At 47.5% G+C, this 13,445-nt stretch overlaps 1 protein-coding gene across 1 annotated transcript in view; it reads left to right on the top strand.

Annotated features, from left to right (window-relative positions):
- Window positions 1–6,388, top strand: part of LOC128136032 (complement component C6-like) — a 39,264-nt gene extending 32,876 nt beyond the window's left edge. Inside the window, 2 exon segments of the mRNA XM_052775123.1 lie at window positions 270–360; window positions 6,205–6,388. Coding sequence (XP_052631083.1) covers window positions 270–360; window positions 6,205–6,388 — 275 coding nt within the window.
- The last annotated feature ends 7,057 nt before the right edge of the window (window positions 6,389–13,445 follow it).

Here is a 13,445-nt window from a genome sequence, read left to right as displayed (position 1 = left end):
CAACCCAACCAGCTGTATTAACAAGGCTTTATGAAAGCAAAGTAGGAGAATGCATTCTGCTGAAACTTCAGCTTCTCCTCTTGTACAGGCTTTTCCAGTGATTTTTGCAAAGAATGATGCATACTTGTGGAATCCCAACCATGGCAGCTTTTGAAGAGAGAAATATGGGATAAACTAAAATAAATCCATTGTAGGTTTTACAGCAGAAGTCTAAGATATTTCTGTTCACTTTGTTACTAGTTACAATAACTCTCTCACTTTTGTTTCAGATGTGCAAACTAAGATTAGAGGTGTTTGCAATCCAGGACAAAAGCAGGTTGGATCTTACTGTGTTTGTATGTCTCCAGAAAAGGACTGTGGGTAAGTTAAGTACTTTCATTAGAAAAAGAAAAGTTGCAGTTTCTCCACTGATAGACTAAGAGTCCATAGCAAACTCAAAACAGGAAGAGTAACAAAAGACAACAGCAACTTCAGGGTTACTCTCTGTTCAGATATATGCCTCTATCCAAATTACAGCCCCATTTATAGCCTATGAAATAAATGAACAATGACATTAACCAAATGGCACACCGTGGAACATCCTTCTAGTCTACGTCACCATCTGCTACTGGAGATCCCCACTCTTCCTTTTCTTCCCTTTTTTCCTCCAAATTCTGTATTTTCACTGTCATCACCGTGCTATAATAGGTCATGCTCCTTGCATTTGAGATTCACCTTTTTCAGATTAACATGCTGCAAAATACATTGTATGTTTTAGTCTCCAGAGCATATAAAAATACGTAAGACTCGGATTTATGGTTTCTTTGCACAACACGATCTACACAAATCTTTGAGCCTTCAAGTGAATAGAGGGTTATCATGGAGGACAGACCAGGGTGGAGGTGTGGCATGGGGCTGGAGATGGGAAAGATGAGAACAGATTGAATATGAACTGGGCTGTTGTAGGGCTGAGATGAACACGTATTCTACCACAGGGCTCCTGTGTGACCACAGGCAAGTCCCTTGGCATGGGATTCATCTCATTCATGTCAGCCCCCAAATAACCAAGTATCTTCTCTCTCTCAAGAGGGTAGAGAGAGAGCATGTTCAGAGGGTGACAGACATTGTCAAAAGTACCTAGGCAGAATCCTCTGATAACTAGAGAGGCTTCGATGCCCAAAGCTATAAGCTTAACTCTTAAGAGGCTAAACTAGGTGAGCTGTATTGCTCCCTCTCTCTGGGAAATGACTGAGCTCCACAACATGATGCTGCTTGGAAATGCCTGCGCTTGCTAAGAATGGATCCACTCGGGAACCAAGAGCAATACAGAAAGAAACTACAAGTAGCATGGCTGTGTTTGCCTGCCACAAGTCCCAAACTAACTGTGCCTCAGAGGCAGACTTGCACACACTGCTGCAGTGCTGCATTAACTCAGTGAAGCCACCCCAGGGCCTGTGGAAGTGTCCCATGTCTTGTGGAGGTAACAGCACCTCCTATTTTATTATGCAGGCACATGTCCTTCACCTCCCATCTGTTGGACAGGACCAAAGCTTCCTTACCTCACAGCACTATGCTGTATCAGGTCCAGGTCCTGCAGTAGCTGGGTGTATTGTGTCTAGCTGGGAAGGAGTTAACTTTCCCCACAGCAGCCCTCATAGTACTGTGCTTTGTATTTGTAGCTAGAAAAGTGTTGATAACACCCCAAAGGCCAATAGACTGGGGGTGGGCAAGAAGTTGGGAGGGGACACAGCCAGGACAGCTGACCCAAACTGACCAAAGAGATATTCCATGCCATATGACATCAGCTCAGCAATAAAAGCTGAGAAAGGACTCCTCTTAAGAAAGGAAGGGGGGCATTTGTTATTAAGGCGTTTGTCTTCTGAAGCAACCACTATGTGTACTGAGGCCCAACTTCCCAGGAAGTGGCTGGATGTCACCTGCCGATGGGAAGTAGAGTTTTTGTTTTCCTTTGTTTCTGCACGTGGCCTTTGCTTTTCTTTATTAAACTGCCTTTATCTCATCCCACAAATTTTTTCATCTTATTTTCTCCACCCGTCCTGCTGAGGAGGGGGAGTGACAGAGCAGCTTGGTGGGCACCTGGTAGCCAGCCAAGGTCAACCCACCACAGTCCTTTTTGGCACACAATGTGGGACGTGAGGAATTCAAGATAAGGATAGTAATTGGGAGAGGTAACGGGAAAAACATGGACTGACAATTGCTAGAGTGGAGAGCGGAATAATTGTGGGTAATTGTTGTTGTAATTGTGGTGAAGGGACGAGAGGTGGAGTGTGTGTAAATTGGCCACTTTTGTCAGTGTTGTGATGATGTCACTTTGATTTTGGTGTGGGGAATGTTTTTGTTGACGTAAGTGAAGTTTATGAAGGTTGTAGATTGTGTGATGAATGTGTATTTTAATGATAATTCTTAAATATGTGATGCACAGAAGTGAGGGGTGGAATGTATTGGGTTTACATGGCAAGGTTTTGGTAGCAGAGGGGCTGCAGGGATGGCTTCTGTGAGAAGATGCTAGAAGCTGCCCCCATGTCAGACACAGCTAGTTCCAGCTGGGTCCAAGATGGACCCACCGCTGGCCAATGCTGAGCCAATCGGCGACAGTGGTAGTGCCTCTGGGATAACATATTTAAGAAGGGGGAAAAACTGCTGCGCAACAGCAGCCGGAAGAGAGGAGTGAGAATATGTGAGAGAAACAACCCTGCAGACGCCAAGGTCAGTGAAGAAGGAGGGGGAGGAGGTGCTCCAGGCGCCGGAGCAGAGATTCCCCTGCAGCCCGTGGGGAAGACCATGGTGAGGCAGGCTGTCCCCCTGCAGCCCATGGAAGTCCATGGCAGAGCAGATATCCACTCTGCAGCCCATGGAGGACCCCACGCCGGAGCAGGTGGACGTGCCCTGAAGGAGGCTGTGACCCCATGGGAAGCCCACGCTGGAGCAGGTTTTCTGGAAAGCCCTGTGGCCCTGCAGGGGACCCACACTGGAGCAGTCTGTTCCTGAAGGACTGCAGCCCATGGGAAGGACCCATGTTGGAGCAGTTCGTGGAGGACTGTCTCCCATGGGAGGGACCCCACGCTGGAGCAGGGGAAGAGAATGAGGAGGAAGGAGTGACAGAAACAAAGCATTATGAACTGACCGCAACCCCCATTCCCTGTTCCCCTGTGCTGCTCTGGGGAAGGTGGTACTGAAGGCAGCAGTGAAGTTGAGCCTGGGAAGAAGGGAGGGGTGGAGGGAAGGTGTTTTTAGATTTGTTCTTATTTCTCATTCTACTACTCTGATTTTGGTTGGCAATAAATTAAATTAATTTCCCCAAGTTAAGTCTGTTTTGCACATGACAGTAATTGCTGAGTGATCTCCCTGTCCTTATCTTGACCCATGAGCCTTTCATTGTATTTTTTCCTCCTTGTCCTGCTGAGGAGAGGGAGTGATAGAGCAGCTTGGTGGGCATCTGGCATCCAGCCAAGGTCAACCCACCATGCTGGGACAGCCTTAGGTCTTTAGACAGATACCCAGCTATCCTGGTTTTGGCTGGGATAGAGGGGCCCTGCCTCCAGCCAGGTGGAGGAAAGAGACAACTGGGCTTATTGGACTGTGTGGATTTGATGGCCTGGCACGTTAGACCCACAGGAGTACAAGGCTCTAGTGGACACCGGTGCACAGTGCACTCTAATGCCATCAAGTTATAAAGGGGCAGAACCCATCTGTATTTCTGGTGTGACAGGGAGATCCCAACAGCTTACTGTGTTGGAGGCTGAAGTAAGCCTAACTGGGAATGAATGGCAGAAACATCCCATTGTGACTGGTCCAGAGGCTCCCTGTATCCTTGGCATAGACTGTCTCAGGAGAGGGTATTTTAAGGACCCAAAGGGGTATCGGTGGCCTTTTGGTATAGCTGCCTTGGAGACGGAGGGAACTGAACAGCTGTCTACTGTCCTGGTTTCAGCTGGGATAGAGTTAATTGTCTTCCTAGTAGCTGGTACAGTGCTATGTTTTTGAGTTTGGTATGAGAATGTTGATAACACTGATGTTTTCAGTTGTTGCTAAGTACTGTTTAGTCCAAATTCAAGGATTTTTCAGCTTCTCACACCCAGCCAGCAAGAAGGCTGGAGGGGCACAAGACGTTGGCACAGGACACAGCCAGGGCAGCTGACCCAAAGTGGCCAACAGGGTATTCCATACCATGTGACGTCCCATCTAGTATAGGAACTGGGGGGACTGGGGGCGGGGGGATTGCCGCTTGGGGACTAACTGGGCATCGATCAGCAGGTGGTGAGCAATTGCACTGCGCATCATTTGTATATTCCAATCCTTTCATTATTGCTGTTGTCATTTTATTAGTGTTATCATTATCATTATTAGTTTCTTCTTTTCTGTTCTATTAAACCATTCTTATCTCAACCCACGAGTTTTACTTCTTTTCCCGATTTTCTCCCCCATCCCACTGGGTGGGGGGAGAGTGAGTGAGTGGCTGCGTGGTGCTTAGTTGCTGGCTGGGGTTAAACCATGACACCTTTGGATGTTGAAACCAGCATGGTCCTCTTGCTAGGAACTAGCATGTTCCTGAATGTGGTTCAGGCCTTGTTTAGGGTTAAACAACTATTTAAGAAAATCACCTAGAGATCTGCCCCGAGGCTGGATAATTATGAGTGGCAGGGTGTGTGGGATAGTGTGGGCAATACCTAGGACAGTGGGCACCTCCAGTGTTTTGGAAATTCACCTCTGAACAAGTGCAGAATCCGGAAGAACTAGTAAAATATTTGGAAAAAGTATGCTGTCACCCTGGCAACTCCAGAAAGACACAAATTACTGCAACGTGCTGGGGCCTGGCCCATGCCTATCGAGCCCTGTTCAACACCACTCAGTACCCTCAAGGGGAAGAGAAGGTCTCTGGATCTGACAACAAAGCGACAGGCACTATGGCCCCTCCAACTCCCGCGACAGGCACTGCAGCTGAACCAGAGAACCAACCTGTGCCAGTATCAGTTGCCCCCATACAGAAGAAGAAATATACAAAATATTCAGTTTGCTTAGTGAGGGATGAAGATGAGCCAGGATCATCACGAGAACAGGAGGAAGAGGCAGAACCAGAGGTAATCACCCGATTCCTATCCCTGAGTGAGCTGCAGGATATACGAAAAGATTTCGGCTGTTGTATATGTGAGCATATTATCACCTGGCTCCTCCGATGCTGGGACAATGGGGCTAATAGCTTGGAATTAGAAGGTAGGGAAGCCAAGCACCTGGGATTGCTTGCCAGAGAAGGTGGCATTGACAAGGCAATTGGAAAAGGGACACAAGCCATCAGCCTCTGGAGGCGACTCCTGTCAGGCGTGAAGGAAAGGTACCCTTTTAAGGAAGATGCTATATATCAATCAGGCAAGTGGACCACCATGGAGAGAGGTATCCAATATCTGAGGGAATTAGCCATGCTAGAGACGATTCATTATGACCCAGGCAATGCACAATTACCCAAAGATCCAGTCGAAGTCCCATGCACACGACCCATGTGGCGGAAGTTTGTACGGAGCGCACCATCGTCCTATGCCAATCCATTGGCAGTACTGACCTGGAAAGATGAAGAGGCACTGACGGTGGATGAAATGGCTCGCCAACTCCAGCAATATGAAGAAAATCTCTCTTTACCTCCTTTGGAGCCTGTACTAAACTACCTCTAGTTTGGTTAAGGAGTTGAGTGCATCCGTCACACTTGCCCTATATTCTGGGAAAGAATATAAAGAGTCAGAATCTGATTTGATCAGAAATGAGTAATGAAATAACTGGCAGGACTGAACTTTACCACAAGCCAGCAGCAGGTAGCTTAGCAGTCATAAAGGGAGCTTTAATGAAATAGGATCTGACACAATATGGACCTTAAGACTGCATTTCACAGCAACATTGTGTGCAAGCATAATTGGGAACAGAAAGTCAACTTAATATATTTTTGTTTAGAGGTCAGGGAAAGCCAGTGGATAAAAAATAGATACTTCATTTCTGCTTCTGTATGGGCCACTGCTGCAAAAACTGATATTTAAAGCTGCTTTTGTCTCTATTCCTATCACCCTACCATCTAGTGTATGCACTATAGGCTCTCTGTAACTAAGGTATCATGAACCTGCAATAGCATTTTTCCCTGTTGGACTTTGAAATGTTTCAAACTATAAGATATGGTTTTAGTCATAACATTTGCAGCTAAAACTCCAACACGTTCATTCCCAGAGACACAGACCCATTGCTCCTGCCTGATGCCTTACCAGTGCCCCAAAGAAGAGAGCCGCCTTCACTCCATATGGAGTTGACAGGGAGGAAGAGGAAAGTCAGTCATTGCACGCTGGCAGCCATGAAGTGTGCTGGCATCAAACTGGAGGTGCTCAGTCAGCTCTCCTGGCAGCCACCACAATAATCCCACTGTGCGCAGGCTGAGTCGCCCTGGGGAAAACTCGGCTGGTTATTGTATTGGGTTTGTGTGGCAAGGTTTTGGTAGCGGGGGGTGGGGTGGGGCTACTGGGGTAGCTTCTGTGAGAAGCTGCTAGAAGCTTCCCCTGTGTCCAACAGAGCCAATGCCAGCCGGCTCTAAGACGGACCTGCCGCTGGCCAAGGCCGAGCCAATCAGCAACAGTGGTAGTGCCTCTGGGATAACATATTTAAGAAGGGGGAAAAAAAAATTGCTGCGCAACAGAAACTGCACCTGGAGAGAGGAGTGAGAACATGTGAGAGAAACAACCCTGCAGACCCCAAGGTCAGTGAAGAAGGAGGGGGAGGAGGTGCTCCAGGCGCCGCAGCAGAGATTCCCCTGCAGCCCGTGGTGAAGACCATGGTGAGGCAGGATGTCCCCCTACAGCCCAGGGAGGTCCACAGTGGAGCAGATATCCACCTGCAGCCCGTGGAGGACCCCACGCTGGAGCAGGTGGATGCCCAAAGAAGGCTGTGACCCCATGGGAAGCCCACAGCGGAGCAGGTTTGCTGGCAGGACTTGTGACCCTGTGGGGGACTCACACTGGAGCAGTCTGTTCCTGAAGGACTGCAGCCCGTGGAATGGACCCATGTTGGAGCAGTTCATGGAGGACTGTCTCCCGTGGGAGTTACCCCATGCTGGAGCAGGGGAAGAGTGTGAAGAGTCCTCCCCCTGAGGAGGAAGGAGCGGCAGAGATAACGTGTGATGAACTGACCGCAACCCCCATTCCATGTCCCCCTGTGCCACTCGGGGGGTGGAGTTATAGAATTCAGGAGTGAAGTTGTGCCTGGGACGAAGGGAGGGGTGGGGGGAAGCTGTTTTGAGATTTGGTTTTATTTCTCATTACCCTACTCTGATTTGATTGGTAATTAATAAATTAAATTAATTTTCCCCAAGTCAAGTCTGTTTTGCCCATGATGGTAATTGGCAAGTGTATTGGGTCTGGCTGAGATGGAGTTAATTCTCCCCGTAGCAGCCCTCATAGTGCTGTGCTCTGCATTGGTAGCTAGAAAGGTGTTGATAACACACCAGTGTTTTGGCTACTGCTGAGCAGTGCTGGCACAGCATCAAGGCTGTCTCCAACATTTTTGCCCCCCCTCAATGGCAGGCTGGGGCAGGGCAAGATCTTGGGAGGGGACATAACCAGGACAGCTGACCTAAACTAGCAGCACATGAGGGGGTTTGAGCCACTTCAGAAGTTGTTAGTACAGAAGCATGTCTCCTCTTGGCACCACGATTGCCCGTGCTACACTGGATGTTCAAAGGAAACATCCCCTCTACACATCATGCAACCAGTGCTACATGGAGTAAGTGGGTAGCATTGATCACACAACAAGCTTGACTGGGGAAATCCAACCGCCCAGGAATTCTGGAAGAGATCATGGACTGGCCAGAAGGCAGAGATTTTGGAGCATTGCCTGAGGAGGTGGCTCGTGCCTGAGAGGCACCACCATATAATGAGTTATCAGAAGATGAAAGGCATTATGCTTTGTTTACTGATGGATCCTGTCGTGTGGTAGGGAACCATCAGAAGTGGAAAGCTGCTGTGTGGAGTCCCACACGACAAGTCGTTGAGGCCACTGAAGGAGAAGGCGAGTCAAGTCAGTTTGCAGAAGTGAAAGCCATCCAACTAGCCCTAGACATTGCTGAACGAGAAAAGTGGCCGGTACTCTACCTCTATACTGACTCCTGGATGGTGGCTAATGCCCTATGGGGGTGGCTACAGCAGTGGAAGAAGACCAATTGGCAACGCAGGGGTAAACCCATCTGGGCAGCAGCATTGTGGCAGGACATTGCTGCCTGTGTAGAACACATGGCTCTAAAGGTACGTCATGTAGATGCTCACATGCCCAAAAGCCGTGCCACTGAAGAACATCGAAATAATGAACAGGTAGACAAGGCTGCCAAAATAGAAGTAGCTCAGGTGGACCTGGACTGGGAGCGTAAGGGTGAGCTATTTGTAGCTCGCTGGGCCCATGAGACATCGGGACATCTAGGGAGAGATGCAACATATAGGTGGGCTCATGATCGAGGGGTGGACCTGACCATGGAGGCCATCACACAGGTCATTCATGAATGTGAAACATGTGCTGCAATCAAGCGAGCCACCAGAGTAAAGTCTCCCTGGAACAGAGGGCGGCAGCTGGGTTTTCTATATGGCGGGGCCTGGCAAATTGACTACATTGGACCACTGCCACAAACACGCCAAGGCAAGCGCTACATACTCATGATGGTGGAAGCAACTACTGGTTGGCTAGAAACATATCCTGTAAACCATGCCACTGCCCGAAACACCATCTTAGGCCTCGAAAGGCAAATTTTATGGCGACACGGTACCCCGGAAAGAGTTGAATCAGACAATGGGACTCATTTCCAAAATAACCTCATAAGGTCCTGGGCAAAGAAACACGGCATTGAGTGGATGTACCACATCCCCTATCACCCGCAAGCATCTGGAAAAATTGAGAGATATAATGGACTGTTGAAGACTATGTTGAGAGCGCTAGGCAGTGGGACATGGAAGCATTGGGATACAAATTTAGCAGAAGCCACTTGGCTAGTTAACACCAGAGGGTCTGCTAACCGTCCTGGTCCTGCCCAAACAAAACCCCTACATACTGTGGGAGGAGATAAGGTCCCCGTAGTGCACATGGGGAAGTGGCTGGGGAAGGCAGTGTGGATTGCTCCTCCCATGGGAAAAGGCAAACCCATTCGTGGGATTGTATTTGCTCAAGGACCTGGGTGTACTTGGTGGGTAATGCGGAAGGATGGGGAGACCCGGTGTGTGCCTCAAGGATATTTAACCTTGGGGGAAATGACCTGAACTGCAGAGGAGTGAACTTCGCAAGGAACCAGACAAGTGCAACGGTGACCCAAACCAAGCCGGTGCTGGTGCCCAACTGTCCTGGGTTCAGCTGGGATAGAGTTAATTTTTACAGGAACCTGGGAGGTGGGGGGGCATAGCCGGGGCAGCTGACCTGAACTAGCCAAGGAGCTATTCCATACCATGTGACATCATGCTCCGTATATAACTGGGGAGCGGGCCGGGGGGAGGTCTCTCGACTTTCGGTGGCGGAGCGTCGGGTTCCGGGTGGTGAGCAGTTGCACTGTGCATCACTCGTTTTGTATATTCTTTCATTAGTACCGTTGTTGTTGTTGTAACCTTTTTTTTGTGTTGTCCCAGTAAACTGCCCTTATCTCAACCCTCGAGGTTCCAGGTTTTTTTTTCTTTTCTCTCCTCCGTCTCCTCCCTATCCCACCGGAGGGGGGCGGGAGGAGTGAGCGAGCGGCTGCGTGGTCCTTTGTTACCGGCTGGGCTGAAACCACGACACCAACGATCGAACATACTGCTTCTCCTGTCCTGACCACTCATCTTGACGGATGGGGCCCAAGTCATAACCTGTGTGTGAACATCTGGAGGAGTGGAAGAAGCCCATGAAATATCTATCTGTTAAAGGACAGGGGATAGTAATTAATAAGAATGTATAAGTCTGTATGTTGGGTATAAAAGTGGTTTAGAGTATGTAGTTTCAGTTGTAAGTGTTGCTAAGAAGGGATTTCAGTAATGAGAATTAAATACAATGGCATGGTTAGAAGATATCTGTATTAAATTATGTGGGACCTGAGCATGACGCAAATGGTATGGAATAAGGGGTGGAGATTGTATTGGATCTGGCTGAGATGGAGTTAATTCTCCCCATAGCAGCCCTCATAGCACTGTGCTCTGCATTGGTAGCTAGAAAGGTGTTGATAACACACCAGTGTTTTGGCTACTGCTGAGCAGTGCTGGCACAGCATCAAGGCTGTCTCCCCAACATTTTTGCCTCCCTCAACGGCAGGCTGGGGCTGGGCAAGATCCTGGGAGGGGACATAACCAGGACAGCTGACCTAAACTAACCAAACAGATATTCCATACCATATGACATCAGCTCAGATATAAAAGCTAAGTAAAGGGAGACGGAAGGGGGGCATTTTTGTCTTCCGGAGCAACCACTACGCATACTGAAGCCCTGCTTCCCAGGAAGTGGCCAGACATCGCCTGCTGATGGGAAGTAGAGAATAACATCATCTGTTTTTCTTTGCTTTCACGCGCAACCTTTGCTTTCACTTTATTAAACTGTCCTTATCTTGACCGACGAGCCTTTTGTTATATTTTCTCCCCCCTGTCCAGCTGAGGAGGGGGAGTGATAGAGCAGCTTTGGTGGGCACCTGGCACTCAGCCAGGGTCAACCCACCACAGTTATAAAAGGACAAATAGATCAAAAACAAAGGATGAAAAAAAAATAGACCTCACTTAACAGATTTTTGGGAGAAGGGTGACAGTGGCCTTTTTTTGCTCTGAAAATGACCTGGGGTGTGGAGTATAGGGAGTGCTCTCACTGCTGCTAACTCTGCATGCGCAGAGGGAGGGGAGCAGATGAGAAGGGAGAAAAGGGAGCATTGCCTCTGGTCTCCCCATTGCTGGATGAGATTCTTCCTTTCCTCAGCCATTTGTTGCTCCATTCCTGCACTTGTGTCTGCTCTGCACCCTGGTCCTTGCTGGCTGAGCGCCTGCTGTATCATCCAGGCAGGCATACTGGGCACTTCAGCATCATTGCACATTCCCTCTGACATCTAACGGGGTCACAAAGGAGGCTACCTGTATGGGCACTCAGTACAAATTCAGGGAGCAATACAAAATACTGAAAACCACAAATATGCAATGATTGAGTGAAGCCTTCAAAACCATGAAATTTTAATCAAAGTAACTGAAGGGAGGAAACATTTGCTTTCTGGGTTGGTTTGCTGGTTTTGAGCCTTAGGTGCTCAGAATTTTATGAACCTGAGGATTAGAAACCTGCCTTCCAAGAAGGGGAAAGCTGAAAGTCACTTTCTTCTACCAGCAGTCAGCAGAACAATGAAAATCAGGAAAAAAAGCATGAGAAGTGCCCATTGGTGAATAACCTGCCCTATGTATAAGCAGCACATCTGGCTAGGGGCTGGGCAGAGTCACTTGGGAGCCAGGAGTGGGCTGGATGTGAAATGGTTATTTCCCCTCCAAGGAGGTATCAGACCCCTGTATTTGGGATGTTGCCAAGCTCCCTAAATCAGCAGCTAGTCTCAACTGGATGGAGCTCAAGGAAAAGAAGCAATTAATCCTTCAGCTAAATATAATAAAGCATTATGTTTTCTTAAAATGTGTAGTAAAAATTATTATTAAAAAACAAGATAGGTTTGCCCTTGTAGTTCTATAGCTCTTTCCTCCAACTGAAGATTTGTACTAATATGCTGGTGATGGTAGGGGGGAGGGTTGCAAATTTGATTGTCTCCAGATTGCTTTTTAGTGCCCTTATTTCTTCTTGCTGGTTGCATTCTGTAGGGGAATAATCACTCAGAATGGCTGCGTATGCCTTCTGCACCCTCAACAAGAGATGAAGATTTCTTGCTCCTGACCCTCTAACCTTAATACTAGCTTTTCATTACAGGGCTCTGATTCCAGTGTGACTGTCTAGCAATGTTTGTGATAGGAGGAATTTTTCTCCCTGACACTTCTCACCATGACAAATTGCCAGATGAAGTTATTTCCTTGTAAACAGAAGGCAGCTGAAAGCTCCCTGGCTGCCCCCATTTCTCCAGCACCTCCGGTCTCAGAGTGGTTGCATGCTATGTGAGCACTCGCATTAAGACTTGCGTTGTTCTCTTGCTGATGGGGATAACTCCCGTAGTTTCTGTTTTACAGTTGAGCGTTATGACACAGAGTGGAGACATCATCTGCCACTCACAGATAATAAGGTGGTGATTCAGCCATAAACTGAATCCAGAGGAAATCTTCAGCTTGCTGAAATTAGTGGAAGTTTTGCTGTTGGCTTCAGTAGGGTCAGGACTGCACTCACTCCAATGATGGATCATTGCCTTGGGTCATAAATTATAATTGGGGAAGATGAAGCAACACCTGAACTAAATCTGTCAGGGTAACCAAGGTTACAGGGACCTTACTGATTCTCGAAGGACAGCTTTCTTGGTAATGCAGCTTCTCCACCGCACAAGAAAATCTCATCCGTTTGTTCTTAATGTCAGAGAGGAGGCATTATCCAAAATTAATATGAGCCTTTCCACTGACACAAAAAGTTCCATACAACATCCCAGCATATCTAATTTTTCACTAGCACAACAGTATGTGGACTGTACGTAGAATACACTTACCACAGCTCAACAGCTGAGGCACAATTCAATGGCTGGACAATTAGCAGCTGCTGTTGTGGGCTTCTGTATAAATAGTTATTGCAATTGTAACATAGAATGTAAACTTTGGCCAAATATAGAACTGAATATATATATATAGTGTCTGTTATAATGTTTATCCTTATGCAACTTCAGAAAGGGATAACCAGAGTTTGCTTCAAGGGTTTGAAGATAAGGTAGATATATAGGTTTACAAAGTAACTGCCAAGCTTTTGCCAATGGGCCATTGCTTAGTTATAGCAATTACTGTTTTCTGTTACAGCTATGAGAGAAAACATCTTGTATTAAATGTTTGAGTCCTGATGTCTATTTCAGCTGCTATGTGAGAGGTAAGCATCTCTTAATTTAAGAATTTGGTGCAAAATAAGACTGTGACTATTAAATGCAAAGTTGTCAGATGCAGCGAACACAGTACAAGATGGGTACCAGAGCTTTTACTAGTGCTGCTTTCCCAGTGAGTGATAAACCAGAGGCAATCTTGGCCAGTTTATCCCACTGGGTTCCTGCAGAGCTCACTGCTGTGCAACACACTCCTGGGCTTGCACTCAGGGATGCATCTCCAGCAGCAGCATAATTTGTGGCATTCATGATAGCTCCAGTTCAACATATTCAATTTATGTATTTGGAGGAAGAGGTCCATCACATTTCTGCTCACCTAGAGATCCCTGAGCAGTAGGCTTTGGCTAGTTGCTTCACAAAACAGAGGCTTCAGCTATATCTGTAACAGAACTGACTCAACTCTGCTAGTGGAGTGTTATGGGATAAAGATGCTACAAATAACATT

The sequence above is a fragment of the Harpia harpyja genome, chromosome W, assembly GCF_026419915.1.
Source record: "Harpia harpyja isolate bHarHar1 chromosome W, bHarHar1 primary haplotype, whole genome shotgun sequence".
NCBI classification, from domain to species: domain Eukaryota; kingdom Metazoa; phylum Chordata; class Aves; order Accipitriformes; family Accipitridae; genus Harpia; species Harpia harpyja.
This window is presented reverse-complemented; position numbering and strand designations above follow the sequence as displayed.